The sequence below is a fragment of the Corvus kubaryi genome, unplaced genomic scaffold (assembly GCF_017639235.1).
Source record: "Corvus kubaryi isolate FWS band 111438036 unplaced genomic scaffold, C.kubaryi_AGA036_p1.0 37367, whole genome shotgun sequence".
In the NCBI taxonomy this organism is placed as follows: domain Eukaryota; kingdom Metazoa; phylum Chordata; class Aves; order Passeriformes; family Corvidae; genus Corvus; species Corvus kubaryi.
In genome coordinates this window covers 1,239,693-1,257,963 of record NW_024581119.1, presented here as the reverse complement: position 1 = coordinate 1,257,963, position 18,271 = coordinate 1,239,693, and the positions used below count along the sequence as shown (strand labels likewise).

General features: G+C 48.8%; 1 protein-coding gene across 9 annotated transcripts; it reads left to right on the top strand.

The window, feature by feature from the left end:
- The first annotated feature begins 1,743 nt into the window (after window positions 1–1,743).
- Window positions 1,744–16,507, top strand: TTC12 (tetratricopeptide repeat domain 12). Of its 9 annotated transcripts, none has more exons than XM_042034316.1 (22): window positions 1,748–3,162; window positions 3,724–4,179; window positions 4,704–4,781; window positions 5,161–5,282; window positions 5,777–5,836; window positions 6,152–6,223; window positions 6,569–6,629; window positions 6,726–6,914; window positions 7,450–7,516; window positions 8,074–8,162; window positions 8,771–8,936; window positions 9,557–9,649; window positions 9,822–9,876; window positions 10,670–10,795; window positions 11,170–11,271; window positions 11,697–11,765; window positions 12,564–12,665; window positions 13,179–13,278; window positions 14,208–14,433; window positions 14,976–15,032; window positions 15,733–15,838; window positions 15,957–16,507. In XM_042034316.1, exons 1-22 carry the CDS (start codon window positions 3,099–3,101, stop codon window positions 15,960–15,962), a joined length of 2,466 nt encoding a protein of 821 aa, XP_041890250.1. In that variant the 5' UTR covers window positions 1,748–3,098; the 3' UTR covers window positions 15,963–16,507. The 9 variants fall into 9 exon arrangements, with proteins under 9 accessions (XP_041890257.1, XP_041890250.1, XP_041890249.1 ...); XM_042034322.1 differs by having other exon boundaries at window positions 2,188–3,162; window positions 3,724–3,878; window positions 4,149–4,179; window positions 15,733–16,507; XM_042034315.1 differs by having other exon boundaries at window positions 15,733–16,507.
- Window positions 16,508–18,271: the final 1,764 nt, after the last annotated feature.

The following is an 18,271-nucleotide window of genomic DNA, read 5'->3' as shown; positions in this document are numbered from 1 at the left end:
GTTTACATCGCCCTCGAGGGGGAATCATTCAATTTAATTCCATTTCATGTCCAAGTAGCCCGTTCCCAGCCAGCAGTGGCCTCACAGCTTTGATGGGTCCCCACGGGCAGGGACCAGCCCCACGTTGGTGGCACTGCCCTGGCTGCTCCGTGTGTCCATCCCCGGGGCCCGTGGCACTGCCCTGGCTGCTCCGTGTGTCCATCCCCGGGGCTGGTGGCACTGCTGGGGCCCGTGGCACTGCCCTGGCTGCTCCGTGTGTCCATCCCCGGGGCTGGTGGCACTGCAGGGGCCGGTGGCACTGCCCTGGCTGCTCCGTGTCCCTCCCCAGTGTCACCAGGAGCGCTGCCATCTCGTGCTGCACCATTCGTACAGGTGACAATAGTGCATCCCGCCTGTCAGCTTCCAGAGTGGAGTTTTCTTTTCACACTTTTCTATGGAGCCTTCAAACCCCACATTTTTCACCACCAGGCTGTTTTGGTAGTTGTTCTCAGCCCCTCCATGGCCATCCTTCCCCAGCATTCCCTACTTTTGGGGGCCTTCTATCTTGTTAAAAAAAGAAAAAAACAAAAAATCTTTTTACCGAGTGAAACATCGACTCCACCTTTATCCCCATTCTCACTGGTGTAAATACTGATACTAACTGAGGATTTTGACTTTGCATTCTGTCAGAATACTGTGTTCAAATAAAAATTAAAAAAAAAAAAAAAAAAAAAAAAAAAAAAAAAAAGCTGATGCCTGCAGTCTGCCCTTCTTTAGCTGCTCTGCCAGGGCCAGCACCTGGTCCTGCTGCCTCATCCCAACTGAGTGTCACTAACAGCACTTCAGAGTTGATTTCTTTGTCCCTCTATACTTATTTACTTATTTCCTGGAGATAACAAACACAAAAATGCAGTTTCACAGCTACTGAGGAGCCTTTTCCCCACAAAAAAGGCACTTTTCTGTTGCCTGGCTGTGGAAAGCGTGAGTGGAGCGTTGGGTTAACAGGTGTCTTCTGCCCAGCCTGAATTGGGTGCCTGAACTTGATAACCGAGGTTTGAATGTAATTAATTTATTCAATTAATTCATTTAAAAGTCTTGATATTTTTTTCTAAATTTCAGCTAAAAATTGTCCAAATGGGCAACTTTAATTTTTTTACTCTGGGGATTACAGGGAGGGGAGGGTTGTCTTATCTTCCCAAATTCAGGCAAAACAGAGTTGATTTTCACACAGAAGATTCCACTTCACTGAAAAAGAGCTTTTTTAGTCACTACCCGACCATTTGATATAAAAAACACCAACTGCTTTCAACTGGGAGGCATCAATTGACCCGAAGTCCCTGGCTGGGGTTGAAGGGGAGGCTCTGGGGTTGCCCTTTCTGGGTCAGGGTTCCCTGAATGCCCCGGTCACTGTCCACCGTGCCAGCTGGATGGAACCCGTGCCCTGCCTTTGCCCGGTTCCCTGCTGCACCTTTTTAACCTGGAGGAGCTCAGGGCTTCTTCCCTCTCCTCCCACAGAAGTGGAAAGGGATTTTGCTGCCCCTGGAGCTGGGGTTGTGCTCGGTGGCAAAACCACTGACAAATCCTTTATTAGATCTTTATATTTCTGCAGCCGTTTCCTCAACCCTCAGACCTTTTAATTTCCATTTAATTTTCATTTTCCCTCATTTCTCCCTCTGTTAAGGCCATGGCACCTGACTGGCAGCATCACCTTGGCTGAGTGTGGCTCCTTTACCCCAGGCTGGGCTGAATTTGGGGTAAGTCTGAGCGGGGCTGGGGGGCTGGAGGGAGGCGGAGGGACATTTTTGTGCCGCTTCTTTCTCTCATCCCTTCTAGAAATTAAAATTAGCTGGCCTTTTAATCAGATATAAGCACGTGAACATTGTGCACGTGCTTCAGAGCATCATTTTAAGTGCTTTTTGAAGTATTCAGAGACTAAAGGTGTCTCTGCCCTCTGCACATTTGCTGCACGGTGTGGCTTTATCCCCCAGGTTTTGTGGGATAACAAATAAAACCCAAATTCCTGAGCATCCCAGTGCCCCAGCTGTGGCCTCGTGGGTGTTTTTAACTGGGCACTGGGCTGGGAACAGCTTCATTAGAGGGGAAAAAAACCCCTTGGGGATGGAGGGTGGTGTGGGCAGAGCTGATGGCAGTGAGAGGAGGGAAGGGAATCATTGGGGCTTGGTGCATGAGGGGGGAAAAGGGATATCCTGGCTGTTCCTGCAGCCAAGGGGGTGGAAGGGACGGGGGGTTCTGGCTGCCTGTGGAGCTCAGCACCTCTCTGGCACTCAGGATTTCATCTCCCGTGTGACGAGGCGCGATGTGGAAGCGGAGGCAGATGGATGTGGCTGCGGTGTGAGTTCCCATCTCACCGCCAGCAGCCCCAGGGTGAGCTGTCCTCGTGCTGCCGGGTGTGCTCCGTGTGGAACGTGCCGTTCCCGGGATGAGGATGTGCCGGGAATGGCAATCCCTTGGCAGCGCAGCTCCGTGCAGCGGCCGACAGCTTCCATCGCCGCCGCCTCCCAAAGATCGGGAAAGCCACAGCGTTTCAGGGAGGCCTTAAAAGAAAAATAAGCCGAGTCTGGTATAAAAATCAGGGCAAGCTTCAGGCCGGACATCAGCAGGAATCTCCCCATGGAAAGGGCGCTCAGGCCTCGGCAGGGGCTGCCCAGGGAGGTTTGCAGTGCCCATCCCTGGAGGCGTCCAGGGAAGGCCTGGACGTGGCGCTCAGTGCTCTGGGCTGGGGACAGGGTGGGGGTGGGTCACAAAGTGGGCTCGGTGGTGTCGGAGCTCTTTTCCAGCCGGGATAATCCCGGGATTTTGTGCCGGGAGCGCGCGGGCGGTGCCTGCCGGTTTCCCGCCAAATTGCCGGCTCGTTTGCATAAACCCCCTCATTTGCATAACCTGTCTCCTCATTTGCATAACACGCCCCTCCTCTGCATGACCCCGCCCCCTCATCTACATATCCCCGCCCACCCGCGGCTGCGGCGGCAGCCGCGTCTCCCCGGCAACGGCGCCGCGGGTTCGAGGCCCGGCCGCGGCGGGTCCCGCTGTCCGCTACTGTCCCCCGGTGTCCCCCGGTGTCCCCCGGTGTCCCCTCGTTCCTCCGCTGTCCCCCGGCCATGCTGCGCGACGAGGACACCGAGGCGGATTTCCAGCGGTTCTTGCGCCGCGTGGACGAAGTCGGTGAGTGTCCGGAGAGGCCCGGCGGGGGAACAGCGCAGGGAGGGAGCGAAGGGAGAGGGAGGAGCGGGAGAAAGGAAGGCAGAAAATCCGTGGGAAAGGGGAAAATTCCCGCTGCTCCCCGCTCTGGTTCGGTTTGTTCAGGGTTTCCCTGTGAGCTCGGGTGAGGGGAGGCTTTGTGGGTGCTGAGGGTCTCTTGTTTTATTGGGGATGCTGAGCCGCTTTCTTTTGTAAATCTCGATTGTGGTGACAGAAACTGCAGGTGGCTCCTGGAAGTCACAGGAAATGGACTCTGTAAATGTTTCTGTTCATTTAATGTGTCCAAGGCCACGCTGGACGGGGCTCGGAGCATCCTGCTCTGTGGAAGGTGTCCCTGCCCATGGCAATGGGTGCATTTTAAAGTCTTTTCCAGCCCCAACCATTCCTTGGTTCTATAATTTTATGGTAAAAGCCGTCCTCATCAGCAGTGCCTTCAAAGCAGGTGCCACCTGAACTCCTGGTCCTTTCATGCTTGAAGTCCTGTGTGTGTATATATATCTAATTTTTTTTTCTGTGTCTTTTTAGCCAATTTGCTGCAAGGCCTGAACTCCTCAGACTCAGCTGTCAAGGAAGAAGCCATTGCTGAGACAGAGAAAAGGCTCCGAGAGGAAGGAGCCAGCAGGGAGGAGGAGGAGGAGGAGAGCAGGACCACAGTGAACAGAACAGTCATCAACACTTCTGTAAGGGCTTTTCCCTCTGAAATTAAAGCTGGACACAGTTCAGGTCTTGCCTCGTTAAAGGCACAAATGGAAGCTTTCCAGGAATGTCAAAATGTATCAAATCCTTGCCATCCTTTGTTTAAATGTCAAATGGATGATCCTTCTGTGTGTCAATCTGGATATTTCAGATGTACCCAGATATTCCTGGGTGCTCCCTGTAGCTTTGTGCAAGGGTTCCTTTGCTGTTGTGGCTTTTCCCAAAATATTTGTGCTGTGTTTCTGTTTTTCCAGGACATGGCGAGGGCAGAGGCAGTGGATGCAGGTAGGACAGTGCTCCTCTTAGTCTGCCACAGCTCTAAAACCAGTTTTAGAAGGGATGGAGTTCATGCAAGACCTGATGCCACCCCTGTCAAAGTCCAAGCTGACTTTTGCAGTGGCTTTAACCAAAATTCAATCAGGTTTTTCAAGGTCTTACCAGCACGGTTGTATTTTTCACAGGTAGGAGCCTTGTTCTATTCTGGCTCCTCACCTGAACACTTTTTATTCTGAATTTAAAAGCAAACATGTTTGTTTGCCCCTGGAGAGGAGCTGCAGCAAGGCAGGTGTGCAGATCCTCAGTGGTGGCATCATCATTATCTCTGACAGCTTGTCACCACGTTCCACTTTGATTGCTGTAATGGCCCCTTAGTATTTTTTTTTTTAATTAAGAAATGACTCAGAAATGCCCTAGAAATTGGTTTTTTTCCTCTTTTTAAATGAAGTTTGTTTGTTGTTGTTGTTTGGTTTTTTGGGGTTTTTTTTGTTTTTTTGATTCCCTAAAACGCCACCGACTCTCCCGGCTGGAAGGCGCCTTCCTGGCAGCTTTGGAAAAGGATGCAAAAGAACGAGCCCAGCGAAGGAAGAAGAATGAGCAGTTGGCAAATGGTGAGTGCTGAAAGCACTTCAGGCTGGTGCCTTCAAAAAGGACCTGGCAGGGACGGGGGGAGGCACTGCTTTGCTTGTGTGAGCCCAGCACTGGAGCAGGGTTAGGGATTTGACAGAGCTGTTGCATCCTGCATTTCTCCGTGTTCTCCTCACTGTGGTGCTGGTTTGGGATGGAGGGAGGGAGTCTGGGCTGGGCAGAGAGAAGTGCTCGGTTTTCCCTCTGAAAGAGGAATGGCTGCACTGAAAGCCTTGCAAATAATGGGCAGCCTGGAATTCTGGTGGCTCTTCCAGCAGGAGAGCACAGCCTCTGTTCCCTCAGCCGCCGTTTGGGGGAATTAAAGGGGAATTGTTGTTCTCAATGCATTCTGCTGCTCTGCAGCCCTGAAGGAGAAGGGCAACGAAGCCTTCAGGGAAGGAGACTTTGCCCTGGCCATCCGGAGGTACACGGAGGGGCTGCAGAAGCTGAAGGACAAGCAGGAGCTGTACACAAACAGGGCACAGGTCAGTGGGAGCAAAGGAGCCACTTCTGGCTGGTTTTGGTGGTGCTGTGCCAGGATAAAACCCAGACCCATTGTTCTGTTATGTGAGAGTGATTATTCCATCCTGAGCTCACATCTCCTCCCTCCTGGATGTGGTGAACCCCTGCTTCTCCAGAACAACCATTCCAATTCACAGTTCTATTTTAATACACTGATATTTTTTTTTAGTGATTCTTTTTCAGGGATCACCTCTAAAACTGTAGAACGAAATATTTGCTTTGCATTCTCTGTTTGCCCTGTGTGTGTGTGGAGTTCTATTAAATTTGTTCTAAATTAGAAAATCCAGGGAGATGGCAGACGAGTTCAGAATGGGAATTACCCTGCAAAATCAATGGCCAGGCCAATCAGCAGCCTAATTTTATTCTTTTTAATTAGCCAGTGTTTGTACAACAGTGGGCAGAAGTTGTTTGAAGGATTCTAATTCTCCTGCCTGGACTATTTTGGGGTTTATTTCAGGCCTACCTGAAGCTCCACGAGTATGAAAAAGCCATCAGTGACTGTGAGTGGGCATTGAAGGTAATTCCCAAACTGTCCAATGGGAAAGACCTCTAAGATTAGCATTGTTTACAGAAATCCATAATTTTGACACACAAATGAGCAGGAAATAATCACCTTTTGGAAACCCTGCTTTCCACCCTCACCCCAAGCCTGTGTTCCTTGGGTCCCTGGGGCAATAATTCAGCATGAAAACTTTAGACACCTCTAATAAAGGGTATAAATACCCTAATCTTTGCTTTGGGCAGCTCTAATTATTAGTCAGAAGGCTGGAAAAAATATTAAAATATTCATTTTCTAAACACATAACTAATAATAATTTCTTATTTAACCCAGTGCAATAAAAACTGTCTCAAAGCCTATTTTCTAATGGGGAAAGCTCACCTGGCACTGCAGCACTTCAGTGAGGTAAGTTGGCTGAATTTTGTGGCCACAGGACCATGTTGTGTTCTGCTTCTGGTGGGTGAGAGAAAGAAAGTTCCAGGCTATGCCTCATTTTTTGTTTTCTCCCTGGAACTCTGATTTTTTGCTCCTTGGGTTTTACTGGAAAATTCCCTTTTAATTTGCAGCAGCAGGTAGGTGTAGGGACTGAGAATATTGGACTTTTTGGAGAGCTTTGACATCTGTGTCTCCATACATTTTATTTTTCACATTTATTCAGGACTGTGGCCCCAAAAACTTTTGGGGTCTGATTGGGATATCATCATCCTATTTTTATCTGAAATTGAGAGCCCTTTTCTTCTCCCCTTTAAGTCCAGGCACTGCTATGAGAAGATGCTGCAAATTGATCCCCAAAAGGAAAACCTGTTTAAAGGTAAGCAATGGATATTTCTTCACTTGTTTACTGATGAAGATGGAACAGAACAGAAACCATTTCCCTGCCATGCTTGGTTTCCTTCTGATTTCCCAGATTGTGTGAATGAGGCCAACTTGGAGGAGAAGAGGGTGAGAGATGAAGAGAGAGCAGCGAGGGAAGTCCAGGCTGGGAATGCTGCTGCTTTATCCATCCAGGAATTGCTGCAGAGGATCAACACCCCTGGCCAGGATATCCTCTACTACACAGCAGGCATCAGGCTTCTGGCAGAAGCTCTGAACAATTGTGAGTATTTGATGCAGAAGTTGTTCATTTGGGGAGTTGTAACCCAGGCAGAGGAGGGCAAGGGAGCAGTTTTTAAAGGAGCAGAGGAACTGTTCCTGTATTTAAAACATCAAACTGGCAATGTTTGATGTTTCAGTGTGGCCAGTAGGTATTTCAGGTGTTTACAGCATTTTGTAGAATTACACTGATGATGTAGCTGAGCTGTTGAGACTTCTTGGGGATTTGGGTCTCGTTTGTTCAGAAGTATCTGTAATTCTCCGTTAAAGCCCATTGAGTTACAAAGCCACTTTTGTGTTTCAGCCTTCCTAAACACTTGAAGCCAACAGGCATTCAAGCCAGGCATGAATCAGAGCAATTTGCAGCTTCCAAGCTGCTGCTACTTCTTCATTCCTGGAGTTTGCCCCCTCTTTCAATGATGTTTTTCCCCAAAGTTGCTGGTGCAGTGACCTTTTCTTTTAGCACTGTGCAGGAAGAGCAGGAGCCTGCCTGGCTGTGTGGATCACACACCTGAGCTGTTTATCTCTGCCTCTTCCAGGCACCGGGCAGACGTTATTTAGGACAAACAATGGCTTCAGTATCCTCGGGAACGAGCCTGTCAGAGGGTAAGAGCTCTCCAGAGGGGACACTGGGGGCTCCAGCCTGAGGAAATGGGAATATTGTTTTCAAGAAACAGAATCACCTCTTGAAATGCAGATGAACTGATCAGAGGAGAATGTAATACCAGATTTTAGTGTCTGAATGGAGGGACTTGTACCTCACTCTGACACAAACAGTGCTCCCTTAGATGCAGGGAGGAGAATTCATTAATTGCTGTTGTGTCTGCTCTTTCTGGGCAGTTATCCTATCTCTGTGGTGAGAACAAGTTGGTAGAAAAAACCTGAATATAAAAGAACATCTGAAGGCAGTTGGTTGCTCCAGCTACACCCCCTGGTGCTCTGGCCATCAGTGAATATTTGGGTGTTCAGCTCTGTACCGCAGCCTGAAGAGGAGCATCCCTGGGACCTGCAGCACTGAGACTCTTCAGGGTTCATCCATATTTTGGGTGGTGCCTGCAAACACACCTGAGGGATGAAGCAGTCAGAAATTTTTATTCCCTGGCTGTTTCTCACTGGTTTGGTCCATCCTCTGCTCTGTTCACAAGCTGACTGTTCTCGTTCAGGGCCTTCTGTGCAGAGGGGAAGAGCCCTGCTGAGGTGGAGCTGTGTGTTTCCCTTCTCCTCCTGTGGCAAGCTGCCTGTGCTGGGAATGGTAAAGCTCTGGAATCCACACTCATCCCTGTTAACGTGTAATTAATGTGGCATTGCTGGGGCTGGGGCTGGGACTGGGCTGGCATGGCCACCCCTCTCCCAGAGCACCTGGATCCACCCAGACCTGATTGTAACCGAGTTTTACAGGTCAGAGGAGGTGCTGGATGCAGCCATAGCTTTGGCAGGATGAAATTTCCACTCTGTGAGCATTTCAAATCCACCCAAGGGGTGCAGAGTAAATGCCCTGTGATCATTGCTGCTCCTAGGATAATACCACTTGTACAATTTTCTGGTTTAAGCAGTTATAGCTGCAAAAAGCAGAGCTTCATAGAAGAGAAGGCTGAATTCTTTTAGAATTAAGCCATCAGTAGTGCTTGGGCAGATACCTGCCTCTGTTTTTAGGGAATACCCACGTGGGTGAGAAATGGGCTGGGGTGGGTGGTAAAGTGGTGCAGGTGCCACAAGGGGAAATACAGAATATTGGTGCCTGTGTTGACTTGTGGGGTTCAGCTGATGCCAAATAAAATATTCCTGCTGAAAAAAAAAAAAAATTTAAAATGAGGATGCCAGTGTGTGACATTGCTCTGAGATTTTCTCTCCTTTTTCCAGAAGAAAATCAGCGTCTCCTGTTGGCCCAGCCTGAAGTGAGTGCCCAGCTGCCAGAGCTGCTTTCCTCTGGGACACACGAGATCCAGAGGGAGACCTTGGCACTGATTTGTCTCTGCTCAGAGAACGAGAGCAGCAGGAGGCTGCTGGCCAGGCAGGAGCTGAGCAGGTGACCAACGCCAGGAAAATGCCCTGGAAGGCTGAGCTCAGTGCTCAGAACTCCCTGCCCCAGCTCCAGGGGGAAACTTCACTGAGGCTTCTGCCGCTTCCTGGGACAGGCCTGGCCTGGCAAAACTGAGAGTTGGCTGTGTGGGGTAGAACTGCAGGAAGTTCTGATGTCTGAAACAAAGTAGGAGGGTGCTCAGTGCCCTCCTTTAAACACGTGTAGCACTCAGGCAGAGCTCACCCTGCTGCCTCTAAAATCTCCTGGTTTGCAGCTGAGGGTCTCTCCTCATTTAATAATTGGGATTTGTGGTTATTTAGTGTTGCCATGACTCACTGAGTGGGAGAAGAAACACCATTCCCTTACCTTTATCCCACTGTCCTGCTGCTTCCTCCCAGAGTTAACCAGAGGAGAAATGTCCATTTACTGCTTTGGAGGAGTCGTGGATGAACAGGAGAGATTGTTCATTTTTCCTGGGGAGGAAAGGTTAAAGGAATGAGCCACATGTCAGAGGGTGCTTAAAAAAGGCAGATTTAACTGTGGCTTGAAATACCAACAACCTGAAAAAACAGAATTTTGATCTTTAGTAATGAAACCAAAGCTGACACCAATTTTTGGTGCAGCAGATGGCTGCAGGTTTTCATGGCATTTGTCAGGAACACTGATGAAGAGGCTGATGGTGCCATGAGCATCCTGTCTGACTTAATTGTGGCCGACAGGTAATTTAAATTCCTCATTCATTTCTGTAAAGTTGTGCTTTGAGTTGTACTGAATGGAACAGGGACAGGCTGTTGGCCACCTCTGCTGTGAGGGTACTGATGTTTCTGTTGCTCTTGCCTTGCCTTTAGCTGTGTTTTTTGCCTAAAACTTTGGGTTTTTATCCCCCCACAGGTTCCAAACCGAGCATCAGGTCCTGCTTTCCAGGGCTTTACTCACTGAGTTGATGGTAGGAATGATGTGATTTTGTGTTTCCAGTTTATTTTGGTGTAACATATCCTGTGTCTGCTCTATAGGTGCAAGAAATGGTCAGGACAATGTTCTTTTTCTCCAACATTTTGTCCTACACATCCCTAATTTAATATTCAGTAAAAACTCTGGCCTTGGTTGCAGATTCCCGCTGATAGTTTCACCTTCAGTTTTGTGTTGTGCTCTTCTTGACGTGACTTTAATCCCCTGTCAGCAACTGCTTCTGTGACTTTTTCCTTCTAATCTGAGGGCTCAGGGTGAGGAGATGACATTGGGTCCCAAGGTAAATAATCCCTTTCCTGGGTATCCTTTATTCCAGCAGCAAATTTAAAATGTGTTGGTACAGAAACCTGTGCTGAGGAAGGAGGAAGGTTGGTTCTGCTGCAGAGTGGCAGAGCTGGGAAGTAAAACACTCCCACTTCTCCAAATGAGCAGCAAGACAATAATGACACAACTTCCACTGTTTGTTGCTCTTCTTTCTGAACATTCCTTGCTGGAATTACAGCTGCAGCAGCTCTTCTGTGCCCTGAGTGAGTGACTGTAGGAAATGTTCACAGCCTGGGGCTAGGGAACACAAAATCCATCCCTTTTCCCCAGGGCTCTTAAAGCAGGAGATCCGTTTTGGAAATGAGGGAAACCTGCAAACCTTGGGCAGCTGGGATTTAGCAGCGAGACCCTGGAATCCCATTTCCCGTTGCCAGAGGGGCTGGCACACACATGTGCTGTTTCCTCCTGGTTTGGTGTGAATTTTCCCTTCCCTCCCTGTGTTTCAGGGGCGCTTCAGGCAGGTGAACCCAGCGGGCACAGCCCTCACTGTGGGCATGGTGGGCAGCCTGTGTGCAGATGCTGAGGTGCGGGCACAGCTGGCTCGGAGCAGGGAGTGCTGGCAGGCCTGCCTGGTAAAGCAACCTGGGGAGTGTTCCCAGCCCTCTCTCCCATTTGTCTGCTCCCCTCACAGCCCTGAGACCTTTCACTCCATTTGGGATTTTGGGTGAAGCTCTCAGAGCAGCCCATCCTCAGTTGTGCCCCTTAAAAGGGTGAGGCTGTGGTGTGAACCCAGTCCTCAAAAACTGAAGGGTCCAGAGGGTGGGAAGGGATCTTTGGAACAGCCCAGACATCACAAGCTTGGAGTGGGAAGCTTTGGGTACCAGACACAGGAATTTGTGTCACAAAGGTGTCCTTAGCTCTGCTTCTCCCAGGACTTCTCTGCCCCGAGAAGGCTGAGGAAGTGCTGGCCCTGGGAGCTGATTTCCGTGCCCTGCTCTGCACACAGGATGAGTGCTCTGATGGCAGCAGCCCTGAGAACAGTCAGTGTGTGTTGGCAGTGCTGGGCCTGATGATGAACCTGCTGCTTGAATCCAATGACACCATCCAGGTATGCAGCTTCTGTGAGTTAAACACAAATGATGGTGTTGCAGGTTATTTTTAAGGGTAGTTCACAATTTAAGTAGGCTGAAAAGTGAAAAAAATGACAGAACTTCCTCCTCTACCACCACCTTCTCTATATACACAGTTAAAGGGAAAAAACCCACATAAATTATCTTTCCACAGTAGTATAAAAGTTTTGTTTGGAATCACTCTCCAATTGTGCCATGTTCTGAGATGCTGGGCACATTCCAAAATTATCCAAAACTCAGCATTCCATCAAGAAGGAAGAATTCCCTAAGTTCCCTGGGGCGGTGCAGAGCTGGTAACTCACTGGTGTGCCCTGATCTCCAGGGGACTCTTTTGTCCATGATCCCATTTCTGCTCCAACCCTCCCAGCCCCAGCTGGACCTGAGTTCTCCCTGTGTTTTCCAGGACTTTGCTGTGCCCATCAGTGGCAGGTGCCTGGCTCTGCTCAGCCATCAGGACGGAAGGATTGTCACAGTAAGTCACCAACAGAAGCTGGTTTGGGCTTTCCTGAGCTCTTCAGAGCAAACCTCTGCCCTGTGCAGGAGGCTTTGAAGCCTGAAACGTTCCTAATAGCAATAAAGAAATAATAGTCTGCTTTTATAGTCATCATTTTATGGCTTTATATTCATCATTATATGGCTTGATGCAAGAGGTTTTCACTGTTCTCTTGAAATCTGCTGATAGAAACTCTTACAAACCGTTTCATCCTTAGCCAGGTTTTCAACATAAAACCCTCTAAAAATCAATGGAGAAGCAAAGCAAGAACAATTGGGGTGTTCAGCAGCTTTGCAGTTCTTGTATGGGAATTACAATTGTGCTCCTGGGAATAGGGTGGGACTGCAGGGAGAGCTGCTCTCTCCAGGAGCAGATGTGGGCTCTGAGTGCCTTCCCTGAGCTCTCAGGAGCTGTTCTGAGCTGTTTCACTTCACTCCGTGCCAGCAGTGCTGGGCTGGTCTCTACCAGGAATTTGTAATTTTATTTTTTAATGAATAAACCCCCAGGGAGTTGTGCTGGTGCCAGTTTGGGCTCATCTCTCCCCGTGCTGAGTCTCCAGAAGCTCTGCTGTGCTCAGTCCCCAGGAAACAATAAAAAAGCCACATCCTAAAGATGTTCTTTGTTAGATTCTGTAATTCTGGGATTCCCTTAATTTCTGTGAATTTCTCCTTTTAGCACTTTAATTACTTCAGTCTTACTCTGCAAGAAACAAAACAATTAAGCTGCCTGAACCAATAAACATTTCCTTTTGTTCTCTCTCCTTTTTCCCTCATTTAGAGAGCCACGGGAGTGCTGAGCCGTGCCCTGCCAGCGTCTCCCTCAGCAGTGGAAGAAGTGGTGAAAGGAGGAGTGGTGAAGAAAATGCTCAAATTCTTGAAAGTAAATGAAACTCTCTTTATTTCTGCCTGCATTGTCCCTTGAGCAAACCTAAATTCCCCTGTGTTTATTCTCCTTTCCCTGGAGGATGTGTCTGCATCAGTGTTGTCCTTGTAACAGCGCTCCCAGGGTTCATTTTAAGCCTTTTAAACAAATTTTTTAATTCTTATTTTAATTTTTGCTGTATATCTGTGTCCAGCAGATGTGGATTATGCAGATCAAGTTAATCTAGAAAAAATCTGTGGCACTGGGCTCTTGTCAAGGGGAGTTGATGGTTTCAAAGGGATTTGGCTGCAGAGATCCAGGGAATTTTGTGTGTTCGTTGCTGGCAGGAATTAAATGAGTTTTATGTGATTCTTAGCCTGTGTTCACCTTGAGATAAATGCCTTGTAAAGGTTTTCATCTGATATTTGGGCTCAGGCATGAGGAATACCTGAGTCTCCCCAGGGTACCCAAACTGTTCTGGGGCACAGTGGGGATGAGCTGTGTTTGCTCACCCTGCTTTAATCCCATCAGGTTGCAGGGCAGCTCACATCCAGCTATGCCATAAAGACCCTTTCCATCTGCACCAAGAGCAGCAGGCAAGCTCAGGAAGAGCTGGTGAAATGGGATAAAAGTAAGTGAAACTTCTGATTTCCAGGGTTTGGGGTTATTCATGGTTTCCTCCATGGAGATATTTGGCCTGGTATTAAAACCAGGTGGAGCTGGAGGCAGAGGGATGGGCTTTTCTGATCTGTTTGCTCTGCTCCTGTGGTACAACACTGCTTGGATTGCTTTCAAACCCAGCCCCAATTAATGCTAACAGAACTACAGAGAATGCTTAGATTTTATTTAAATGGCTGAACCTGTCAAGAAGCTGTCAGTGCCTGCAGTTCAACCTGAACCCCAAGGATTTCCTCTCATTAAAAGCCTTTCAGAGCATCATCTCCCTTTTGTGCAGCCCAGATTCCTCTCACTGTCAGGGGCAGACTGAGCTTTCATTCCCTCAAATCAGCAGCAACACTTCACTCTCATTCTCTCCACCAAAACTCTGGGTATTAACCTGTGAGCAGTCACTGATTCTTACTTTGTCAGCTCTGTTTGCCAGAGGAAGCCTCACAGATGAGAAAGCCATGGCTGTGCTTTTTCTAGACAGTGTTCAGTGATCTCTAAGTGTTTCAGGATCTCTGGCCTGAGATGTTCCTGCTGCTTTCAGGTGTCAGAGCCAAAGCACTCTGCTGTACTTCGGGGCAGGTCTCAGATGAGCTGAGCTGCTTTGGCAGCTCAGGATGAACAGAAAGCCTTTTTTATGTTTCTTTTTCCAGCTGTCCTTTCCACAACAGCATTTCTGGTTTAAGGCATTCAACGTGGCACGTTCAGTTCTTTGTGACAGACACATCTGGGCAAGTGCAGCTGAGGCAGCCTCCTGAATGCTGCAATTGCCATGAAATTCCCTTGCTCCCTGAGGTTTTCTAGGAAAACAGCGCCAAACTCACTCCCTGCAGACAGCAGGGAACACCTGGAGCAGCTCTGAGTGCATCTAACAGTGATTCCCCCTCCTGCCAGGGTTCCAAGTGCTGCTGAAGCTGCTGGAGTCAGAGAATGAGCTGATTGTGGGGAATGCAGCTTTCTGCCTCAGCCAGTGCCTGCTCATTCCCGGGGCAGCGACTTCCCTGCTGGATTCCAACGTGGTGCTGCTGCTGCTGAGGCAGGCAGGGGGTGATGCCCAGAGAACCTCGGTGCAGGAGAACTCAGCCATTGCCCTGGGCAGGCTCTGTAAGGCTGAGCCAAGGTAGGGCCAAAAACTCACTTTTTTTTTCTTCCCTTTTTTGTTATTAGGTGATAATCCCTGAAAAACCAAGCAGTGTAAGTCTTCCCTCTTGTGATCCTGTCCCCAGATCCTGCTTTAGGGCTCCTGGGGTGTCAATTATCTGTCTCACACCTTTCAAGGAGTGCATTTACCTGTGCTGGAAGAACAGAAGTGATGTTAGAAGTCTGTAGATCCCAAATGAGCAGTAGAGAAAGTATCAGCCCTGAGATTCATATAGCAGCAGAAATATAAAAGGGAAACACCTTTTTTGCTTAGATTTATCAATCTGAAATGCCATCTATTTGAAGAATATTATCTATGTGCCTTTCTGAGGGCAATAATAATCTAGAAATTCTATATTAAGATTATCTGTATTAACTCTGTAGTATTATTATCTAGAAACTTTATTTGAAGAGGAATTTATTGAACATAGCATTAAACACCCCTGGAAGTTTGGGCAGAGCAGTGAAAGCTTTAAAATTTTACTTTTTACTCACCATCTGTTCCCCCTGTTGTCTTTCCAGGCACATTCCTCAGCTGAGGAAGCTCAATGGCTTCTCCATCCTGAGCTCCTCCATGAAGTACGTGCACAGCAGCTGAACTCTCCGAAACCTTCCACAAGTGCCCTTCATTGCAGGAGATAAGAATGAGAATCTTTTTTACCTTTGTTAAGTGTGTTAAAATTGTTCAATCCTGTTCACCAAAAGGTACTCTGGGAAGGGCTCAGCTGCAGATCGGGTGGTGGGTTGAGAGCTGGTTGGGAGTTGGTTGGGAGCGTGAGGCAGTGAGTGCTTGGGTGATGCCATGAAGATTTTTGCCTTTTCTTTTATACCCCTGTTATACCTTTTACAACTTCTGTATTCTCAGTGCTTTTTGCCTACATTCTTGGACTTGTTTGTCAAGCTGAGAGACTCAACATTTTAGAAGCTTTGTAGCTGGGGATCAGTGTGCCCCAGATCCCAAGGTCCTCTCCAGAACACATTCTGTAAACCCAGATAGAACCATCCAGGGGAAGGTTCCTTGGGGAGGGGGGCTCACTCGAGCCTCTCATTGGGGAATCTTTGATAGATCTGCTAATTAGTAACACCTCTAATGTTATACCCAATGTTGGGGCGGGAGGAAGGAGAGAGACACAGAGACACAGGGAAAAAGAGAGAGAGACTCGGTGGGGTGCATTTCGGTGCATATGACCTGGACGTGTGCACCTAAGGATCCTTAAAAATAAATACCAAGGTAAAATCCCTTTTCCCCTTCTAACCGTGTGTGCCTCTTGATTTTAAGACCAGGAAAAGGCATCACGGGGAGATGCGAGGACCACATGAGCAGGAGGCTGTGGGGCAAAGGGACTCGTGAGCGACGACACCGCAGGGGCAGCAGCTGTGCTGGGGTGATTTTATGACAGTTCTGTATTCCCCTATCGTCTGCTTGATGCCCAGAAATGGGTCCTGCAGCTTTAGCTGGGAATTCCTGGGCACGGTGTGAGCTCACCTCCCCGCACTGCTCAGCTTTAGCAGCGCAGAGGGAGAGTCACATTTCCTGCTTTTGGCTGAGGCAAGAGGTGTTTGCCGGACTGCGCACAGCAATCCTCTGGCACCTGTGGTTCTTTTCGGAGCTCTTCGGCCTGGCTGTGATCCGAGAACCAATCTCGGACCCCGCGGACCCCGGCCCGGACCCAGCTACAGCAAAGAGCTCCGAACGCGCCAGCTTTCGCCACGGCGAGGAGCTTTCACACCTTAACAGTTACTCATCTTTTCCCCGGGCCCTGCGGGCACCCTGCTTGTTAAACAAATAGCGTTTCGGTAAATAAATAGCTTTTCGAACTCTCCTCCAAGAAAATTCCTTCCGTCTCGGTGGAGGAGGGAGTGCCGACACCTAGAGGAGACCTTCCTTTGAGGAGGTTTCCTCCTAAACTTGTCTCAAACCGAGACAGCAGCCAATGAGTGCCTTTCTCAGTTAGGTTTCAGTTAAGTTCTGTTAAGGTTTGGTTCAATTCTGTTGAGTTTAGAGTATAAAAACCTTGGTTTGCTACAATAAAATTACCTTCTTCGGAGCTATAGGGAGGTCTGTGTGTCTTTGTTCCCCATTGCTACACTTCATATGACTTTCTTCTTGAGTTTTCTTTTCTTTAATAAAATTAATTCAAAGCACATTGACTTTCCAGTGGGGTTTTGGAGTGATTTTGGTCCCCTACAGAAGCCAGTGAAACAATACCAAGAGGAAGAAGTTCATTTATTATCTCAGCTACCAACTAAAATAACACCTTGTATTTATGGCCATTTACCAAATTGATGTCATTTATTAAAGCACAGACAGCCTAATACAATGTAGCTCTTTGCTTGTCTTGGTTTTGAACACGGGAAACAGAAGAATTTGTTACATTTCTGTGAAGAATAAGCACAGGCCAGTCATGTTTGACTTTAAAATGGCTCTTGAGCTGCCCTCCTTGGCACCTGGGGGTGTCAGTGCTGTGGGGAATCTTTGTCCCCTCAGAACAGGGGCTGACAAATTCTCCATCATCTCTTTTTCAAAAGCAGCTGCATCAGCTTCCCACTGGGAAGAAGGAGATTCTCTTGCACTTGGGACGGGTTTTTCTCCCCTCTCAGTGCAAAGCATGAGGTAGATAATCTCAATTTAATAATCTGGGGGGGTTTTGAGCTCCTGCCACTGAGCTCCAGCCTGCCCAGCCAGCCAGGTACCAAATCCTGTGTGGAGGGTTCAGGAGCTGCACAAGTGCCAGGGATTTTCCTTCCCAGGGAGTGGGAAAAGCTGCAGTGCCCTGACCTTGGCTCCCACAGGGAGGTGAGGGGCACGGCTGGTGCTGGAAGTGGGATCTGCCAGCCCCTCACTGCTGAGTTCCCTGCTGGACTCCCCTTTCTCAGCCTGGAGAATGGGTTATTGTTGTTTCCCTCGGGAGCCATCGCCTCTCCCTGGCTGTCCCTGCTGTTCCCAGCTGTCATTATGGGCCCTATCTGCCTTTTGCTCAGGTTTGTACTGCCCTCGGACAGCCAGGGCTGTGTCAGGATGTTCTCTCCTGTCCCCTCCGCCTGTCTGCAGGTTTGGCTCAGTGTTTGTGTGCCTGGCACTGAGAGATCCCTGCTGGGTGCTGCTCGCTGCCTTCAGGGGAATATTTACAGGGATTTGGGGGCTTCATGGCTGAAAAAAAAGGGGTGTAGCTGTGATTGTGCCCAAGAAGCCTCAGGGCTCTTCTTGGGCTCTTAGGAAGGTCTGAGTTCTGTGCTTGTTTCACTGTGGCTTTCATTCCTCCCCGGGATCCAGGCTGATCCCTGTGGATGTTTTTATTGGCACAAACTGGCAAAAAAAATCAGAATTCTAGAATAGTTCAGTTAAAAAGAACCTACAACATCACCCAGTCCAGGGCTGAACAGAAGTCGAAGTGTGCTGTTCAAGGCATTGTACAAAATCCCCTCTCCAAAAAGCCTTTCCAGGATTTTACCCCCTTCTTGGTGAAGAAATGCTTCCTAACATCCAGTGTGAGCCTCCCCTGATGCAGCTGCGAGCCATTCCCGCCAGTCCTGTCCCTGCAACCCAAGGAGCAGAGCTCAGCACCTCCTTTTCCATCTCTTCCACATCTCCATGTCCTCCTGGGGAAGCTGCAGAGAGCCAGGAGGTCATCCCTGAGCCTCCTTTTCTCCAAACTGGACAATCCCAGAGCCCTGAGCCTCGCAGGAGGCGCTTCCAGCCCTGCCCCAGCTCTGTTCCCCTCCTCTGGGTGCACCCAAGCCCCTCCACATCCTCACCCAGCCCTCCAGGGACTCTTTTAACTCTTCCCCCAGGGCTGCACAAGCACCCTCTCATGTTC

What these genes read in the sequence shown, in the direction of transcription:
- TTC12 (XM_042034315.1), top strand. Translation starts at nt 3,099, where the DNA reads ATGCTGCGCGACGAGGACACCGAGGCGGATTTCCAGCGGTTCTTGCGC. An exon ending in GGCAGAAGCTCTGAACAATT is followed by an intron (nt 6,915 to 7,449) that starts GTGAGTATTTGA and finishes TGCCTCTTCCAG; the next exon opens with GCACCGGGCAGACGTTATTT. An exon ending in AATCCAATGACACCATCCAG is followed by an intron (nt 11,272 to 11,696) that starts GTATGCAGCTTC and finishes TGTGTTTTCCAG; the next exon opens with GACTTTGCTGTGCCCATCAG.